This window comes from Myotis myotis, unplaced genomic scaffold (genome assembly GCF_014108235.1).
Source record: "Myotis myotis isolate mMyoMyo1 unplaced genomic scaffold, mMyoMyo1.p scaffold_m19_p_18, whole genome shotgun sequence".
NCBI lineage: Eukaryota > Metazoa > Chordata > Mammalia > Chiroptera > Vespertilionidae > Myotis > Myotis myotis.
This window is the reverse complement of record NW_023416322.1, coordinates 4,197,468-4,218,667: the sequence shown is the minus strand read 5'-3', so window position 1 is coordinate 4,218,667 and position 21,200 is coordinate 4,197,468. Positions and strand designations below refer to the sequence as shown.

At 41.0% G+C, this 21,200-nt stretch overlaps 1 protein-coding gene across 5 annotated transcripts in view; it reads left to right on the top strand.

Moving 5' to 3' along the window:
- Positions 1–3,668: 3,668 nt before the first annotated feature.
- CCDC181 (coiled-coil domain containing 181) overlaps positions 3,669–21,200 on the top strand; it is a 36,767-nt gene continuing 19,235 nt past the window's right edge. Inside the window, exons 1-6 of one of the 5 annotated variants that reach the window (XM_036343419.1) lie at positions 3,669–3,824; positions 9,042–9,181; positions 10,245–11,186; positions 14,093–14,239; positions 18,266–18,417; positions 20,343–20,676. In XM_036343419.1, the coding sequence (XP_036199312.1) occupies positions 9,065–9,181; positions 10,245–11,186; positions 14,093–14,239; positions 18,266–18,417; positions 20,343–20,496 (1,512 nt within the window). In that variant the 5' untranslated portion in view covers positions 3,669–3,824; positions 9,042–9,064 and the 3' untranslated portion in view covers positions 20,497–20,676. Of the gene's footprint in view, positions 4,021–9,041; positions 9,182–10,244; positions 11,187–14,092; positions 14,240–18,262; positions 18,418–20,342; positions 20,677–21,200 lie in introns of those variants that run through there. The other 4 variants (XM_036343418.1, XM_036343417.1, XM_036343421.1 and 1 more) reach the window with 4 other exon arrangements.

Sequence of the window (21,200 nt, the reverse complement as noted above, 5' to 3'; positions counted from 1 at the left end):
ACAGGTCGTCTTGCAGTGGTTTTCACCATATGTCTGTGATATCTCAGAGGCTGCCACAGCAATTGGGGGTAGATTGCATTTTTATGCCCCACCCCACCTTGTGTGTTTCATGCCAGAGATTCTGAACTACCTAAAGATCCTGGAGTAAACTTGATGGGCCCTCACAAATGCCACCATCTGTCTGTGTACAGTGCCCTGCCTGCCCTCTTGCAGTTTTTTCATTCTTCAGAAGTCAGCGGTGACATCAACACTCTGCAGAAGTCTTTTTATTGTCACCTTTTGCTAATCCTTTTTTTTTTTTTTAGCTAAATGCACCTTTGTGTACCACCCTGTGCTCTCTCTGTTCAACCCCATCTTCTTTTAAAGTGTGTGAACTCCTTCATGCAGATACAGTGGGGCCTTGACTTACGAGTGTCCTGACTAACGAGTTTTTCGAGATACGAGCCGTCTCTCAGCCGATTTTTTGCTTTGAGTTGCGAGCTAAAATTCGGGTTATGAGCCAGCTTCAGATACCCCACCGCTAGTTGGCGCAGCGAACGTCACAGTGAACGCCACAACATCAGCCCAGCATCACCTGTCTCACTCGTTCACAATTGATTTGACATACAAGTAATTTGAGTTACGAGCTCCGTCATGGAACAAATTAAACTCGTAAGTCAAGGCCCCACTGTATTAGAAATTAGTCCTAATATTTCTCTGCCTTTTTAAGTAAATGATGGTGAAATAAACCCTTTTTAAAGTGGCTCAGGTTTATCACTGCGGATTGTACAGTGTTGTAATTCAGTGTTTGTCTCTGCTTGCCTGTAGAAAAGATGAGCCAAGGTTTGAGTTTTATTCTAGGTAGCCCCTGCTTTGAACTCTTTTTACTTATTCTCCCTATTTGTCAGTCTGTCACCCTTCTAGTTGTTCTGTTGTTTTCTGGTGTCAGTGTTTACTTTTAACAAAGCACCCCTTTTCTTTTCCTTCCTTTCCAATGATCACATTCTAATTTCTGGGCTGGGAACTCACAGACCTGAACATTATATATATATATATATATATATATATATATACCTAAGCTACTGAACGACTGGTCAACCGGTTGCTATGATGCACACTGACCACCAGGGGGCAGATGCTCAACACAGGAGCTGTGCCCTAGTGGTCAGTGCGCTCCCACAGCCAGCCTCCTGTGGCCCTGACCCCCGGCTGGTCAGCCCCGATGGCCCCGATCTGGCCAGCCGGCCAACCTCCTGCAGCCCCCATCAGCCCCGATCACTTGCCAGGCCAAGGGACCCCACCTGTGCACAAATTCATGCACTGGGCCTTTAGTTTATTATAATAAGGTAAACGAATGGACTGTGAGAGACTCACAAACAGCTCCAGCTTAGCTCACAAACTTTGCAGTCACTTTTTATTATTGCTTTCAAGCGTTTTTACACTTGTTTTTGTTTGCAGCTGGATTTGAGGTAACTGGAACTCTAACTTCCATTTAAGTGGGGTGTAAATCTAAATTTTGCAGAAGAGATAATCCAGGTTTTATACTCACTCAGATAACACAGGGCTCTAAGGATTGTAATGTTTTATGTACATTTCTTTGAAATGGATACATCACCACCTAGCTATTTTATATATTAATAAAATTTATATAGGTTTCAACTGTACAATTCTGTACAAACTGATAATGTAGAGAATATTTGTGTAGAATTCCACACATCATTTAAAATTATTATTTTCATTTTGGACATTTAAAGATATTCATTCTAGAATCTACTCATCGTTTTTGAAAACTATGTAATGGTAATAGTCACCATTTATTGAGCACTTTGTATGCATCAATCATTGTGCTAGGCACATGATTACCTTACTTCATCCTCACAGTTCTAAAGGCAAGTGTTAATATTATCTGTTTTAAAGATGGTGTAACTAGACTTCAGAATTAAAATCTATAAGCTAGTTAAGCACAAGAGACAGAATCCATATATTAATCTTGAGAACGTTCTTTAAAAAAATTATTTTCAACTCTCCAGTGATTGTTTGCCCACTATTCCATTAATATTTTTGTAATGTTTTTATTGTTGACATATAATTCATATACCATATACTTCATCCTTTAGCAGTCATGCACCCAGTTGATCTTCAATAGCAGCACCCACACACCACCCAGTCCTAGGCAACCCCTAATCTACTTTCTGTCTCTGTAGATTTGCCTGTTCTGGACATTTCATAGAAATGGAATCATACAATATGTGGTCTTTTGTGTCTGGCTTCTTTCATTTAACAATGTTTATAATTTCATGGTTCATCGATGTTCATTCCTTTTCATTGCTGAAAATATTCCATTGCATGGATATTTAACACACTTTATCTATCCAGTCATCGTTTGATGGGCATTTGTCTCCAATTTTTGGCTGTTATGAGGAGAGCTGCTATATCCCATTAATATTTGCAACAAACATTTGCAAATATTTCAGAGAGTCAGTGGAAAAATATTAAACTAGGAGTTCTGAAACCTAAGGTCTACTCTAGCTTTGGTAGTAATTCCATTATTCACTAAAGGAGATTTGACTAAAATTCCTTTGCCCTACCATAGTCAAAAATTTCATTTTATTTTTTGTCTTTTCAAGTGTGTGGCCTCAGACTGAGTCCTGCAGCAGAAGAAACATTAGGTCATTACAACTATAAGTTCTACACTGCAGCTGGAAATGTAATCCATTTTAACCTTAAATTTTTTTTGTGAAGTTACAGTTTGATAATACTTAAAAGTTCAATTTTACATTGCTCCTCTTTTGATGAAAAGGTGCTCTATTATATCAAATGATAGAAATTGTAATAAAAATTTTAAAAACAACAAACACTGGATTGTACTAAGTAAATATTTTCATTTATCCTCATTTTTTATTTATTTCTGGCAGGGAAAGAGATAGTCCTAATTTCTTTCATTTGTCACCACAATCTAAATTCATCTTGCTTCCTCTTTAAAAATATATATATATTTTTATTGATTTCAGAGAGGAAGGGTGAGGGAGATAGAAACATCAATGATGAGCAAGAATCATTGATCAGCTGCCTCCTGCATGCCCCCATCTGGGCATGGAGCCCTGACCTTGAACCGTGACCTCCGGGTTCATAGGTCAACGCTCAACCACTGAGCCACGCGGGTGGGGCCATCTTGCTTTCTCTTTATACATAAAGAGGATATTTGAGGATTTAAGGAAATGCTAGTTGACCATTTTTATGAGTTTTAAAAATTAAATTTATTAGGAGGACAGTGGTTAATAGAATTATATAGGTTTCAACTGCATAGGTTTCCAGTTGACCGTTCTGACATGCTTGAAGGCTGGAGCAAACATCCTATTTCCTTTGACCACGCGTAAAACCGTAAATTCGGTTTTGATTATGATTGGTGGGCGGGACGGGGAGACCTTCTGGCCCACATCTGATAGCTGATTCGCAATATGCTTATACCCAGGAGAGAAATTAGTGTTTGACGTTAACAGCTGAGAGAATAGTGTACAGAAACACGCGTAGATGTCCCACACCTTCCAAACACTGGCGAGCGGCAGGTCCCCGCGGGAAATCTCACAACCAAGAGAGCGCGCCAGTCGCCGACCCTCGGAGACCTGCGTGTGCGTCTGGGGGAGGAGGTCCCGCTGTCTCCATGGAAACCACCAAGCGGCAGGGCCTGCGAGGCCACCTGCCAAGGAGCGCGAGTGTCCGTGTCCGCGCTGCCACTGCCGCAGGCTGCCGTCTGCGCCTGCGCGCGCCACAGACCTCGTTGTCAGAGAGGCCGGGATGGAGGACGCTGAGACGCGCCGTTGCCATAGCAGCCGGGTCCCGGCTGCGTAGGTAGCAGGTGCCGGGGTCTCCCTCGCCTCCTGCTCAGAGCTGAGAGAGAGGAGGAGAGGAGAGCACCCCCGGCCATCTCTGTGAGCTCAGCCGCTGCACCTCACAGGCAGGAGAGGCTGTAAGGGACCGAGGGAAGGACGGTGCGGACTTGTTTATGGGGGAGCGAGTGAACCGGGGGAGCGGCCAGGACAGGTGGGAAGAAAGGGGCGGGAGACCAGGGGGCAGAGCCCTCCTGTGGGCTCCGCATCCTCCCGAGTCCCGCGCCCGCGGAGCCTGGCAACGCCTGGCTGTTGGCGGGTCTGCCATTGTTGCGTAGCCTTTCCCTCCCCGCGGCTCCTCCCTGGGCCGGAAAACTCACTCCCCGACATCAGCTCCTTCAGGAAGAGGCCAGGCCGTCGCTGAGTCCCCGGTACCTGGGATACAACGAAAACGACCCCCTGGTGTTTGTTAACTGTTATGTATCGTCATGCTTGGGGTGGCAGATTATAAGTTTTTTTTTTTCCTTTATTTTTTATTGTTGACACTATTTACAGATGTCCCTGTTCATCCCCCCTTTCTTCCCTCCACTCAAACCCCGACCCCCTCCCTGTGGCCACCATCCCTGTTGCCTGCGCCCATGGGTTAAGCTCGTATGTTCTGTGTTAGTCCCTTCACCTTCTTCAGTCCTGGGAACCGTCTCCGCAGGAGGCAGCAGGAAGAAGGGGCCGGTGGTCTCGGGATGTGACCACGGGGTGGATATTGCTTAAGTTCTTATTTTATGTTAAAAGGCGTTCTCTTTGACATTCTTTCCATGTTCTTAGAATTTAAACACCCTTGTGTTTAAAAGGAGACGAGATAAGAGTGGAGTCTATGACTTAGAATGATGAAACTATATTTGTAAGTTGTGAATCCTGAAAGTTATCAACATTGTGTTTACCCCTGGACTCAGGCTCAACACTAAAAAGATGGGCAGTCACTTCCCTCTGGGAGTTAGCAGACACCAGGGAGAAGGAATTAATTCCTCTCTCTTACTACAGTTCCTGTTAAGAAGGTAGTTCTCGTCCAAGCCAGTTACATGGATTGCTAAGGAGGACAAACATGGAAATTTAAATGTGAAACTTACAGGAAATGTGTTGGGCGATTCCGTTGGTGTGAGGAGTATTTTTGTTGGAGCATGTTGGCTGTGTATCATATGGCCAGTACCCTGGGAATGAAGATTAAAGGGACTGAAGGGGATTGAATATCCGGTGACGCACTTGAGAGAGACTTAGGGGACTAGGTAACAAGAGTGTATGATTCATGTTCTTTGTTTACTTGGGAACGAGCCATGAATTTTTTAAAGTTATAGGAAGAGAATGGCACTTTTGATTCGATGCAACCTATCAGTTACTTCTCAGAGTCACTTCAACTGTGGCTCTTTAAAGTATGGTATATTAGTATGACGTAATAACACCTAATATGTTTAATTTGTCATCATTTTATTTTTATTATTTTTATGCTATGGTTTGGCTTTAAATTTGAGTTTTCACATGGGTGAGATTCTTTGTAAGTAATAAAGCATATTAATGAAAGTCTTTAGACAACCATTTATTTACAAGTTCCACTCTGTTTATTATAAAGTTAAGGGAAAGCATGGGAGAGTTCCATACAAATCTTATTCTAAAAAATTAGTTATGTAACTTAAACATCTTAACATAGTACATTTCAAGATCCCTGCTCTGAAAAGAGGGCTGATGGTCCTAAGGCATTTGTGACTGTGAAAAATGGAACTATGTATGTGTTTTGAATCACAATGCGTTTCAGTTTATTCTGCATGATCATGGCAACCTTATTTCACTTGCTAGGTAAGTACGCATAACAGTTGATGTGACTTAGTCTGCCTTGCAGGTAGGCAGTGGTGAGTAAACTCACTCTGCAATACTGACTTGGTTTCTCTAGGTCACCTCAAAGTATTATTGCTCTCAACCTCTGACTTACAAATTATCACAGCTTAACTCTGAGTCCTTTAAGAACGTCCATTTTGTAATCTTAGTTTAAAAGAAATAAATATCTAGAAGTAATTATAGTCCAACTAATACATTAGAAATAGTTATAATTATCCAGTTGAATAATTGACATTTCAGTTACCCAAGTCTAACTTTGTCTTGAGAAGGAAAGGAAACCAATATGAAGAACTAGACAAAGAAAGATGACATTTAAATGAGACAGACTCCACAGTGTTTTTAAATCTTGAACTTAGTTATTTAGATACCAAGTATTTATTTTATTTTTATAGTATACATATATATACTTACATTCTGTATTATTTTGTGTTAGTTTCAGATGTGCAGCATAGTGGTTAGACAACCATATACTTTACACAGTGCTCCTCCCTCTGATATTTGCAGTACCCAACTTGCACCACACATAGTCATTACTATATTATTGACTACTTTTCCTATGCTGTGCTTTACATCCCCATGACTATTTTGTAACTACTATTCTGCACTTCTTCTTTTTCCATGACAGTTTCCCTCTTTTATATTCTTTTTTGCTCAATCCCTCTCCCCTCTCTCCGCCTCCCATCTCCCCCCTGCCACTGACAGCTGGCGTCCTGCTATCAATGGTCTGTCTCTATTTCGATTGTTAGATACCCTTTATCGTGGTGCTATGCATTTGCTTTTAAAATTCTCTTGCTTTTCACGAGTTGGCAGTTATTTGTTCATTTGCATCTTATAGAAAAGGTTAAAAGCAACCTTAAGAGTCATCTAGCTCAACTTTTCTAAAGCTTTGATCTCCTGGAAATCATTCATGCCCGAGTCATCTTCTAGGCATCTCACCTCACTTCAGGACAAGCTTTGAAATGGAACGTCTCTCTTCACGTACCTAAATCTGCCCCACGTTTCCAGCCCTCGTACTAATTGTACTACTCGACGTGATACAAGTTCACTCCCCTTCACATGGCAGCCTTTTCAATAGTGCTTAACAGGTGCATCCAGGGCCTGCGCTTCCTTAGACTGTCATTCAAGTGCTCCCCAGAGTCTGCTGCTAAGACACTTTACCTCACAACCTACCTTCTTCCCTTCTCCTCTCTTTGATCCCCTCTCCTGGCCTGCTAGCCCCATGAATGAGTCCCAGCTTGTCTTCTGTTCTTTAAAGGGCAGTAGCACAGGAATCAGTACAGGGATTTCTGTGTTGTTTCTCACCCACAGTCTCAGCCTTGGAGCTCTTTTACGTTTTGGGTATCTCCATTTTAAACTCATTTTGAACCCAGTGTTCACCAAGCCTATTGCAGTGTTTTTCACGTGTAGTGCTGAAAAGCCCTGCCACATGTCTGGTGCAGCCAGTGGAAAGATGGCCCCCCACACGCGTCCACTATCATTTGTCGGTGAACAGGGGAAGGTAAACAACATAAATCTCACTTTAGTAAAATTGGTACCAGGACAAGGTGGTCTCTTCAAATGTTTGGGGAGAACAAAGTGAAGCTAACGGCTAAAGCAAAGTTCCGATTGGGTAATTTATATATTCAGCCACAATAGCTCTCATGTTACATCTTTACCAACGTGCTGAGGTCTCTCGCATTCTTGACATCCATTCGTTCTACTTCCAAAGTGGGTTTTAGGCAACTTATTCTTGGTGGAGGGGCTAGAGAAGCAGGTATGGGAACAGGCTCCCAGGTGCTTGGAGCCCTAACATCAGATTTCTACAGTTTTTTTGAAACTGGGTCTAATATTCTGCGTACATTTAGAGAGCATGACTCTTTTGTTTAAGTCAATAGTGGGAAGTGTGTAGATTATCGCTATATAGTTCTACCTTTGGCTATTTTGTGACAATTAAATCTACATAAATAATTTTCCCTCAACCCTTCTCTTTGTGAAAGATTATATGACATCAAACTGACCCATATTCCTTCCAGATCTTTCTTTAGTGCATGTTTATATTCAGTTCCAGGCTTGTCCATGTGTGTTTGTTCTTTCTCGTGCTGTTCTGTTTGTGTGGAATAACTGATGGACTCTCAGACTCAGTAATCAAACCCTGCTCAGCTTTCTATGGTATTTGCAATTTAGACTGAGTTAATTGCTTCTTTTATCCCTTCCACAGTCCTTCATATACACCTTTATTACATTTACTTACATTTTTATTTTTCCCTGCATTTTTAATTTATGTGTTTTGTTTATGTTTGCCTTCTGTACCAGACTGAGTAGGCCAGAGGTCTTGTATAATCTTTATAGGAATACTAGAGGCCCAGTGCACAAAATTCGTGCACAGGTAGGGTCCCTAGCAGCTGCCAGCCAGCTGCTGACCAGGTCCTTCCTTTGTTCCACACTGCCCCCTGGTGGTCAGCGCACATCATAGCGAGTGATTGAACTCCCGGTCTCCTGGTCAAACTCTGGGGGGACACTTTGCATATTAGGCTTTTATATATATAGATTATAGGTGTGTGCAAAATTGTGCATATATGTGGTATGCTCACACACATATACAGACACATTATAGGTAGAGATTTACATGCTGCTTTTGTTTGAAAAGTTGTGCACAAAAAATTAACATGGCTATGCACTGACCTCAAAAATTTTGAAGATAACTTTAGCTTAGCTCTTTTAAAAATGAATTTCATTTCACAAACATTTATTAACTTTCATCTGACATCTCCATTTATTGTCACTGTCTTCTAGTATTAGGCATCAGAGTTTGTTTTTTTAACAAAAAGAAATGTTTTATTTAGAGTAGACAACAGCCTGACTTCTATGGAAACCAGCATTTACCATAAATGAGAATTAGTTATTACTTAGTTAAAAAGCTCTCAGGTCACAAATTATAGTTACGCCTATAAGTGACTAGATCCTTTTTTAAGAAGGTGGGGAAACTGAGGGTGGGGATTGATATACTTGTGTTCATTTGAACATAAGAAAATGCAGATGAGTGAGACTAAGAAGCTGAGTCATGTGCTGTGAGCGCTCTGACGCACAGGCGTTTTAATGCTATCGGGGGAATGTGGAACATCCCTCTCTAAGCCGCCGATAGCCTTCTTATCTGCCTCTTAGTCTCCTTGCAAATTCCGGTTTCAGGAATTGGGGGGAAGTGGTTAGGAGTAGTACACTTGGAAAATGTCTGGCCATTGTAAGTCTACAGGCACATGTTTATTCTGAGCACCCCATGTTGTGTGTTAATGAGCTTATCTTCAATATTGGTCTTTAGACTCACATACACCTGAAGTGCACATAGCATAGACCTTATCTCTTTTCGTCTCACAGCATTATTCCCTAACACACAGAAAATGGATGAAAATAAAGATACTGATTCCAAAGAAACTGGAGAATATGAAGATGACTTTGAAAAGGATCTGGAGTGGTTAATTGATGAAAAAGAACAAAGTGATGTCAACATAATAGAGGTATAAATAAATTGCCAACAGCAACAGTGTTTTGTAATTCTTGAAGAGTTTCATATTATCTCATCTAAACCTCACAAAACTTCTTTAATGTACATAGAACAAATGACATCATCCCATCTTATAGATGAGAAAATTGAGGCATGGAGAGTTTAAATGTTGTATCTTAAGGCACGGGTAATTAGTGAGAGAACAGGGATTAAGTTAGCACTTAATAAAGCTAAAATTATAATTCTAAAATTGTAATTTATATAATATAAATAATATAATTAATTGCATGAAAAGCAAAAAAAAATGAGTACAATTCATTTCTAGTTTATATAAACGGGTAAAATGGAGGTTTAATGTGAGTGACAAATGAAGCAAATCCTCAAAAAACAGTCTTTTGGCTAATATTTGAAATTTTAAGAGTAAATAAGCTCTGAGCAACAAAGAAAAGACAAGTGAATGAGTTCTTCAGGAATTAAAAAGAAAAATATAGAGGGTCTATTACTTTTTTTCTCTAGAAAATCTAGAGGTAAAAATTGATCTGGGATTTGGGTTCTGCAGAAAATGGCAATAATAATCTCAAGGGATTCTAAGAACCTCAAAATAATTAGGACTTGATCAATGACAGTAACTTTTAAAGGTCTTGAGGAGAAAGATACTTTGTTTTTTGAAGAATACAAATATTATTAAAAAAACATTAAAAAATATACTTCTGAAAATGTAAAGGGAGGAAAATTTATATAGAGGGTGGAATATTAAAATAATATTTATAGTTACCTTTTCATGCATTGGCATAAAATACTTTAAATATCAGTGTAGCACTCAATACCATCAAATACAGATTTAGAGTTAAAATTTCCTGACTGGTGTTGTCCATGCATTTCCCCTGGGGTGCTCACAAATGTGAGTTAGAGTATTATGAGCAAAGAGCGAGCAGGAAGCACATGTATTTTCCCATTTCTGAAACAAATTACATGAATCTGAAAATCCGTTTCTGGTTTTTTTACATATAAATAGACAAAGTGTCTCCATTTTTGCTGAAAAGAGAACCTCATATATATATATTTTTTTTTTTCAGATGGCTTGTGGGAATGAAGAGAGCATTAGCAATGAGTTAAGAGAGAATGAAACAGAAGCCGAACACACGGGACAGCTTCCTGATCCTGACACATCCTGGAGGGACGAGGCTTCACCAAGAAAAAATGACTTCATTTCCGTGCCGAGCAGTCAGTCTCTGGAACCCATGTCAGATTCAGACAGTGAAAACTCCTTCCAGGAATCCAGACTGGAAAGCCAGAAAGACGTGGAGGAGGACGAGGATGAGGAAGTGAGGAGATACATTATGGAGAAAATTATACAAGCCAACAAGATTCTACAGAATCAAGAACCAGTGAATGACAAGAGGGAGCGGAAACTGAAGTTCAAGGACAAATTAGTGGATCTCGAAGTTCCTCCGCTGGAAGACACTGACGACTACACACGTTTTGAAAATGAGAGCAATGTGTCTGGGAAGCTGTCGCAGTTACATCTTTCCAATGAACCTGGACGGGAAGGTGTGGTCCTGTCGCTCCCTGGCGGGGGCTGTGAGGAGAACAAGGACCGGAAGGTACTGGTCGAGAGAGATGGGAAGTTTGAACTTATGAATCTGCAAGACATTGAGAGTCAGGGGTTCTTGCCCCCCATTAGCAATGCCAACAGTTCAGAAAATGATGCTCAGCAGTCATCAGCCAGGTCCTCCAGCTCAGCTGTCAGTGGTGTCACGAAGGAAGAGCCTGCAGCAAAGATCCAGGGCTCATCCACAGAGGAGCCCGCGGCTTTCCCCCCTCAGCCGCCGCCGCCCAGCCCCAAGGCGCGGCCCAGCTCCGCTGCCAACTCAGAGCCCAGTAAGGGGAACGGGAAGTCTAATCACAGGATACAGTCTGCCAATGTATGTCCAGTGACCTCCACGTATTGTCTTTCTCCGAGACAGAAGGAACTGCAAAAGCGGCTGGAACAAAGGAGAGAGAAGCTGAAGAGGGAGGTGAGAGCGCATGGGCACCGGGTGGAGAGGAGAGTCTGTTTTCCTATTTCACAGGTGCAGCAGCAATGGAAACGGTCCTTCACCAAAGTATTTCTTCCAAGTGTTGGGCGTATTTGCCTGGTTGCTTTGTCTTCCTGTCGGAAGATGCAGGGTTGAATGTTCAGGATGTGTATGGACGGGATGAACACCATGACTACCTTGGTCCTTGGTGTAAAAACACCTGGGTTGGAGCGGGGGTCGAGCTCAGTGGGGACTTCATCTGATCCTGTCATTGTAAAGGTGAGGCTCAGAGAAGTCAGGTGACTGCTGAAAGGAACCTGGATGTGAGACAGGTGAGAATCAAATGTCAGGTGGGAACGTGCAGGCAAGCTGTGCTGGGGTTTAGGAGGCAACAGGTAGAATTGGATTATAATTCTGTGGCGTGTGTGTGTTCATGTATCATGTATGCCTATAATCCCTTGAGTTCAGGGATTTTAGTTTCAAATTAAGAATAGAACTGATGACCTAAGTGAAATATCTCCAGAACGCCTTATGGAATCCAAAATTATTATTTTGGGGTATTTTTTTGCTCCTAAAATAAAAGTATTTTATAATTGAAAACTACAGGTGCCAAAATTGGTATGTTTTCTTGAAATGACTTGAATGCCCCAAATTCTCTGTTTTACTGGATAACTAATGGTATCAAGCTGAACCACCCAAAATGTCTAACTGTAAATACCAAACCTCAGCAGAATCATGGGCTAATAGGATGTTACAGATAGAGGAAAGCTTAAAGATCCTGTTGCAGATCAGAAAACTATAGTGTAGAAAGTTTAAGTAACTTTACCAAAGTCATTCAACTTGTTTGTAGCAAAGTTGGAGTAAAAAAATCCCGGTTTTCTTGGCATTCATTGAGAAATAGTATATTTTCCACTTAGGCAGGAAACTACCAGGGGAATCTCTGCATTTATCAGGAACTCACATTTGCAGAAAAAGTGAAACAGAGTCAGCAAGAACATGGAGCCCATAGCCCACTCAGGCGGAGTCTGAAAGGCTGCAGGCTCAGTGTTTTCTGGCTCGGCCACTGGTATCTAAACGCTAACAGCCAGGCTCTGCTTACTCGGATCAGATACACAACAATACTTGAAGGCTCTGTTAACTTTACGACAATACAAAAGTACCTGTTGAGAGTAACTGGACGCACACATCCATGCATATGCGTGGGCGTATTTCTCTAAAAGTCGTGGAGGAGGTTTTACACCATTTCAGTATCTCTCACCAGTGAACTAAGGGTAACTGTGACTGGTGTGGCTGGTAGATTGTTCTGTTTGCATTTGACCCTCTTCTCTGGGTGTCACACACACTGCTGTTTCCTTGTGTCAAAGATCCGCATATCTGTTCCCCTTCCCTGGTACTTGCTGAAGGCATGGGCTTTACGTTCTAAGCCTTTAAAAATATTACTTAGCTTCTTTCACAGCTTTACTTTTTATGCCTGACAAAATATTGCTGGGCTGGCTGCTGTACTCTGGCCCTCTGCTAAGGGAGCCATCTCCCCGTTCTCCCTGGCAGCTCTGCTAGCTGGGCTCTGGCTGATGTCATCAGTGTGAGTGTCTAAAGGTTCCTTCTGGAAAGGTAATCGTCCTACCATACTGTCCGTGTCCAATGTTCTTTTTTTTTTTTTTTTTTTTTTTTTTGTAAAAAGGAACTATATATAATGTAAGCTCCATTAGAGTTTAGGAAATAGTAGACAGGCATGTTAAAAGGTATTTTATGCTGTCAAGGGTAGAATTTTGTCTTTCCTTCCTATATTGTGTTGCATCCAAAGGAATTAGAAGGACTTTCTCTGTTGTCAAAGCATAAGGAAAGGATTCTGAATTCTGTTCTTTGAGAAAATGTAAGCAGGGATTGTGTCGTTCAGTTCCTTTCAGTGATGACTTTAGTGTTGGGAGAGACTGGAGAGCTGTGAAGGCGGCTCAGGTTAGAGGTGAGCAGGTGCGTACGCGGCAGGGTGAGTGCCTCAGGTCGAGCTCGCTGCTGTTCCCACCACCGCGAGGCGCGGCTCCCAGGCACTGCTTCATCGCTGTCTGTAACCGGGTCCATGAAGTACCGCCCTTCAGGTTTAAGTCACTCCCTTTTAGAAGATTAGCTGGATAATTCAGGTTTAAAAATTCATTTTGTTCCTGCATTTAACTAATTATCTAAACATTTTTCCTGATAGCAAAGTGTTAATTTATGAATATATGCTAGCTGAAAATATGTTTAAACATACTAATAAAAATTCCAAACATATCTCAAGGTGCAACTAACCCTCTGTTCTCATCCGGATTCAGAAATCGCTGCGATTTTGGCGTATTTGCTTCATCTCCTTCGTGGGCTAAGGACTTTTCAGAGCAGGTCCTAGACAGCACATGGTGGCTCACTTACACCCTTCAAAGTACATCTCTAAGTGCCTGCCACCTTTTCTTTTGCAACCACAATGCCATTTATTACAATGAACAAATGTAACAATAGTAGAAAAACATTTAGAACATCTTTCTGCTTTTACGGACATCATGCAGTGCTTTTGTGGCTTAGCTGCATTTAAGACTAAAATTAAAGTAGGAAGTGGAGGAGAGATTCAAGGAATTCCTGGACAGTATGTATTATACACCCATATAATTGTAGCCTTTGTCTCTACAGTTTGATTTATCTTAAAAAATCTTTATTCTCTTCCTAAGCAAATTAGAGGCATTGTTATTATTATTACTATTATTATTATTATTATTATTATTATTATTATTATTATTAAAGAACACCTAGCTTTTCGTTGGAAAGTTTTAGAGGCAGGGAATTCTAACTTCAGATCTCAAAATATCTCTCTCTACTCTAAGGACTCACCTACGATTTTTAAATCTTTTATTAATGCCTTTTGATGTTCTTTCCACCAGGAAGAACTACGGAAAATAGAAGAAGAGAAAGAAAAGAAAAAGGAGAACGACATAGTATTTAAAGCGTGGTTGCAAAAGAAAAGAGAGCAGGTTGTAGAAATGAGGAGAATTCAGCGAGCAAAGGAAATTGAAGACATGAGCAGCAGAGTAAGTAAAACTTCTATGAAATTAACTTCATACCGAGATGGAGGCGGGGTTTGTTTACGGAAGGGCATCGGAATGTCAGACTAAGAACCTCTGCGAGAAGTAGAGAGACTGGTCCAGGAACCACCCTCGCACAAGATGCATCAGGCGCATCCTAAGAAGCCTTGCAAAAATCCAGTGACTCCTATTTCGTTTAAACTGTCATAGCACCAAATAGGGAAAGCTACCAATTTTTTTAGACAGTGTAACTTTTATATTCAAATAGGGCAAAGATGGGGTGCACACACAAATACCCCTGCACCTGCATTAAGAAGTGTGATTTCAAGGGTTTTTATTTTTACCAACATGATAGGTAGGAAATGTTGTTGCATTGCAGTGTTATTTTCAGCAAGACTGATCACCTCTGAGCTGTTTGAATATTCTTTTCATAGAAAAATTCTTTATCAACTTTTCTGTTAGGAAACCTTCTTTGAGAAATCTGCATTACTTTTTTCCTTTGGTTTTTCATTTTTTTTGTTTTGTTTTGCAGTGCAGAAATGTTTGGTTTTATATGGTTGTATTGATAAAAATATAAAAACAAATCCTGGAAATATTAAAACATAATCTAGTAAAGCACAATATAAAACCCTACATTCAGTCTAGGAGAAAATTTTGTCTATTCTATCTTCAACTTACATCCCGAGTCCCACCATCTTCATCTAAACCACCCCTGCATGTTGCCTGACCCGCTGCAAAAGCCTGGTAACTGCTGCTCCTTCTTCCACCTTGCCCCCAGCTCCATCCCGTCTCCAGCACAGCAGCCAGGGTGAGCCTCTGAAATGCGGAGTAGATTGCATCACGTACGCTCAGAACCTCCAGTGGCTCCTCATCTCCAAATAAAGTCCCAGTGCCTACCACCGCCTACAAGGTTGTGCACTGTCGGATCCCTGTTATTCTGGCTTCGTCTCCTTCCACTTGCCAGCCCCTTTGCGACAGCTTCATTTTGACTTTGCTTTTTATTGAACGTGCAAAACACAGCCCCTCGTCTGGCCCTTTGCTGTGTTACCAGTGCTTGGAAGACTCTGCCCAGATGTCTCCAAACTCGCTCCCTCACTTTCTCTCTAAATACCGTCCTTTCTCCTCACCTTCCCATGATTAGTTTCTCTCCTTACCACACTTTTCTTTGCATCTGACATACCAGTCAGTCGATCAATCATCTATTCTTACCTGCTCGTCTAGAGCAACACTTGCCAGTGTGGCTTTCTGAGCTGATGGAAACGCCCTGTACCTGTGCTGGCGATCAAGCCACAGTGTGGCTGTGAAGCCCTGGAAATGGAGCTAATGTGACCAAGGTGCTGAGTGTGTAATTTTCTCTGTCAGTAGCCACATGCCACTAGCAGCTACTGCATTGTACAGTATCGGCCTAGGATGTATGGGAGAGCTGACCTGGTTTTTTCATTGATGTGACCGAGTACTCATGTGCCTGTAGATAGTCTATATAATAGATACTCTGTAAATATCCATTGAATGAATAAATGGACAGAGATACCCATCAATCCTGTGGTTCCTGAATTCCTGACTCTTCTGGTCTATAATTCCAGATGAACACTTTCTGTCATCTGCAGCCACTCTGCGATTTCTAGGTGTTCAGCGATATCCTTTAGGTCCATGAGTCCTCTTCACCAGGTTCAGCGTCGTACACAAAAGACCCTCGGTCACATGCATTTCATAACTGAGACCAGCATGCTTTGCCATGTGGGTCACAGGTAAAGGAAAATGCAAGGTGTAGGAGAAGGTCTTCTCCACCACGGGCTCATATTTGGGGGAAGTATTAAATGAGTGTTCTAGCCAGGCATCCATCCCAAGGCCCCAGATCTGTCCCTTTGCTCTTTTTATTCTCCCAAATAAGCTCTTTCAACACAATGGGCTACTCCCACTAGCTGCTGCTTATGACAAAGCTTCATGGCTGTTACCCTGATGAGACATTGTACGGCTGCAAATGCTAAAGCCACTCTCCATAAGAGTAGTTACAGCTTTGGAGGTGGGCTGGGCAGCTAGATGCTCTCAAAGCTAAAAATCAAAGCTGGGATCTCGTGAAGAACCATGGTGGCGGCAGATGAAGTGGAAGCTACACTGATACTCTCCCAGGACCAAACTGGAATTACAACTAAAATATAGAAAAACCATCCCGAATAATCAAATGAAGACCAGCTGGAGAGAGCCCTGATAACCAAGGATGTAAAGTGGAGACCACATACAAACTGGTAGGAAGTCAGAATCGCCTGGAGGCTGCCCGGGCAGCAGCTGAAGTTCTGGAGGGATAGCTCAGCTATGGCGGGTTCCCACTGACAACTCTGGGGTCTGAACCCCAAAGTTAGCATCTAAAGAAAGGCTGAATAACGTAAGTGTTGGATCTTTGGTTTTCAGACTGTATTCCACGGACATTCTTCAGATTGCTACAAAGACCTCAACTCTACTCACACTGCCTTTCTCCAACTGTTTTATTTGTTTGTGCAAAATTATTTTTTCTTGTCAAAGGGCTCAACTTTGCAAAGTTTGCAAGTCGCTATGTTTAGACCTTCATTTATTTTATTTTATTTTATTTTTTTTATATATATTTTATTGATTTTTTACAGAGAGGAAGAGAGAGAGATAGAGAGTTAGAAACATCGATGAGAGAGAAACATCGATCAGCTGCCTCCTGCACATCTCCTACTGGGGATGTGCCCGCAACCCAGGTACATGCCCTTGACCGGAATCGAACCTGGGACCTTTCAGTCCGCAGGCCGACGCTCTATCCACTGAGCCAAACCGGTTTCGGCTAGACCTTCATTTATTGATGACAGTCGTCCCCCAGTACCTGTGTGGGATTGATCCCTGTGTCCCTCTGCAATACCAAAATCCCTGGATGCTCAAGGCCCTTATATAAAGGGTGTAGTATTCGCATATAACCTACATAATCCTCTCGTACACTTTATTTTTTTATTTTTTTTTAAATATATTTTATTGATTTTTTACAGAGAGGAAGGGAGAGGGACAGAGAGTTAGAAACATTGATGAGAGAGAAACATTGATCAGCTGCCTTCTGCACACTCCCTACTGGGTATGTGCCCGCAACCAAGGTACATGCCCTTGACTGGAATCGAACCTAGGACCCTTGAGTCCGCAGGCCGACGCTCTATCCACTGAGCCAAACCGGCCAGGGCCTCTCGTACACTTTAAATCATCTCTAGGTTACTTATAATACCTAATAGAATGTAAATGATATGCAAATAGCTGTTATACTGTATTGTTTTATTTCTTTTCTTCTATGTATGCATGTATTTTTTATTGAGAGAATATTGGTTAATAACAGTAGTGTGCTCACCAGTTATCACCACACAATTGATCCCTTCACCCATTTTGCTCTCTTCCCACTGCCTTCCCCTCTATTACCATCTATATATTTTCTGTACCTAACATTGTTTTTATTTTGTTTCGTTTGTTCATTTGTTTCTTTTTTGTTTTATATTCCCCATAAAAATGAGTGAAATCATGGTTTTTTGTCCCTTTCCATCTGACTCATTGCACTTAGCATAGTACATTTGAGATCCATCCATGTTGTCATAAATGGCAGTATGTCATCTTTTTTTATGACTGAGTAGTACACCATTGTACATAAATGTCACATCTTTTTTAACCCTTCACCTATCACAGCTTAGGTTGTTTCCAGGTGGCTGTTGTAAATGATGCTGCAATAAACATGGGAGGGCCATGCTCACTAAGACTTTTGAAAGAAGCCACATGGCAGTGAATTCAGTGCAGAATTTTCTGACGGGGGGGGGGGGTGTGGGGGGTGGGGTGGGGGTGGGTTGGGGGGAAGGCGGGGGAGTCATTGTTGCTGATTCAAATGTGATATGTTTGATTTGGATATGAGGAGTGCAGATCATGGGTTGGCATTCCTGTGAAAAATTTGAGTGGGACCTATTCTTGTAGGGTCCTGTAGGCAGGGTCTCAGAATGTAGTTGTGGTTTATTCAAATTAAGCAAAGCTTGTTTTCGTAACTAGCAGGAAAACAGAGACCCACAACAAGCTTTTCGATTATGGCTTAAAAAGAAGCACGAAGAGCAGCTGAAAGAAAAAAAGACAGAAGAACTACGAAAGCAGGAGGAATGCTTGTTTTTTCTCCAGGGGACAGAAGGCCGTGAACGGGCCTTTAAACAGTAAGTCACAGGCAGAGCGCACCCCTCCCTCAAGGTCGTTTTAGAAAGTTATGTATGGATAAAGCTTGGGAAAAAAAAATAAGCCAAATATTGGATCTTTGACATTGCATCCTATTCACTTTTAAATCCACTTTAATAAATGTGTGAGATTCTTTGATTCCACACTGGCACAATATTGATACCATTCTTTTAAGATAGTTTTCAACACTAACGTTGTTTCTTATGGCACCAGTGTGATAGCCTTTGAGAGCCCACCATTCATTCATATATCCATCCGTTTGTTCATTTCTTAGAGGAATGGGCCAAAGATTGATTACAGCTTCTCCTCCATAGTCCCCAGAATAACTGAATAGTTACATTTACCTAGAACTATTTTTATGTAAAGAAAGGCAGTCAGACTGAGGACACCAAATGAGAGGAGATTTGGGTACATATTTTGGTGGCTCAAGGCAATCCTGATCTCTCTTCGGTATCTGGGAAAGACCCTGCATTCCCTGGCTGGTTCTGAGGAAACACACCTGGCTTGTAATTTTGCCAGCAAGCCTGTGGGAGGCCTGTTGTTTGAAGTTACTTTCATTTCTGTTTTTGTTTGTTTTTTCTATATTTCTCTTTTTTTCTTTGTTTCTCTCTCTTCCTTTTTAAAAAATATATAACCCTTTATAATAGAAGCAGTAAATATTCATTGTGGAAATGGAGGGGGAAAACATCGCATTCTCATCACTCAGAAGTCACTATTGTTAGGACCTTAGTGCATATATTCTAGATATTTCTCTGTATTTATAATTTAAAAATAGAAATTGAGATCATACTTACAAACTGTTCTCAATTGGCTTGTTTTCATTAATGATTTCATCTACCTCCAGCCCGTAGCCATTTTTTCCCAGTTGGCCCCCAAAATGGCTACAGTTTAATTTGATCAAACTAGTATCCAATTCAGGACCACACTGCATTGGGTTATGATGTTTCTTTTTTTTTTTTTTCTTAAGTGTCTTTTTCTAATACAATTTTAAAGTTTAGATTTATTTCTTTAAAATATCACACACACACACACACACACACACACACACACACACCATATACATACTTATATACTAGATATGTGTGTATACAATTATTTTTTATGTTATTTTACCTAAGCAAGATTTATAGACTTAAATTTGTTAGAATGTGGACTCTCCATTTTTTGATGTTTTTTATGCTTAGACTTATTTTTCTGCTTTAAGGAAAAACTAGTTTATGCAATGAAAATCAAGAGCTCTGTAATTTTCTACCAAGAAAAGCAATGCAACATTGATGCATGCTGGGATTCTCAGCCTGGTTAAGTAAGGTTTTAGCATGCAACTAGTTACAAAAAATTAGTTATTTGGAATCTATCACATACTTATTTATGTATAAAGCCATATTTTTTAAAAAAGGATAGGACCCATATCACCTATAAAACTGTTTATTACTAAAAAATGTTATGTTTGCAATTTTATTGTAAGACAAACTTAATTCAAACATTCAATACCAGATATAACTATGTTTTCTTGTGTGGGCCTAGGGCAGGGGTGGGCACACTTTTTGACTGGAGGGCCACAATGGGTTCTTAAACTGGACCGGAGGGCCGGAACAAAAGCATGGATGGAGTGTTTGTGTGAACTAATATAAATTCAAAGTAAACATCATTACATAAAAGGGTACGGTCTTTTTTTTTTTTTTAGTTTTATTCATTTCAAACGGGCCGGATCCGGCCCGAGGGCCGTAGTTTGCCCACGGCTGGCCTAGGGCATAAGCCTGAAATTTTTCAGTTAGTACTTTTGTGTTGTGACTACAGCGTTTCAGTGTAAAGACATTCAGTTTCTTTTAATTGGCTATGGCAGTAACCTTACAGCGTGAAGCACACATGCTGGTTACACCAGACCCGATCCTGTCTGTCCCCGCAGGTGGCTACGAAGGAAGCGGGTGGAAAAACTGGTGGAGCAACAAGCTGTCAAGGAAAGGACTAGACAGTTCCGCCTGGAAGCAAAGCGTTCCAAACAGTTTCAGCCATATGTGTCCGAAGCCAGATCCTTCCGTTTTACTGACCATTACAACTGAAGGTATCTATTAAATACTTCATTTTGAAGCCACAATCCTCAGAATTTTGGATGTTATTTTTGTATGGCCCTGTGCTTTGGTTATCCTCTGAATTACGGAAATGGTACATCTTTTTGGTGATGTTGACAGTGATTGATCCTTTCTTTTTTACACTAGAACAAAATAAATTTCTTCTCTTGATGTGTGGGAATGTGTTATACCCTTCCTTAGGCCATGCAACAAATTGAACAATGAACGAATTCTGCATTCTTTATTCCCTTACTTCTAAATTATTTTAACGTTTCTAACAGGAAAGAACCACAAGAAAGGCACATTTCTATTCTTAGTTCTTATTATCATGAAAAAATTGCAATAGGACATTTCATAAGGCAGGAGGAGTTACCTCTTGAACAAGTCTGGCTCAAGGCCTTATACAAAGTCTCATATCAACTTTAACCTTGACTAGCTGTGGCAATAAGCAATAGGGTAGCCCGACTTCTTTAAAACAAAGTGGCAATTACGCATAATACTGTTTTAGGTATGTTACAAAATTAGCCAGCTCTTAGTTTATAATGTGCCTGGTATTGTAAATGCTTTACATAAATAATTTAGTATAATGTTGGTAACAACCCTATTAGTCTCGTTTTGCCCATGAGGCCAGCAGTGTTAGGTTCACAGTGTTTGAGGAACTGCCATACTGTCTTCAATAGTGTTTGTACCATTTT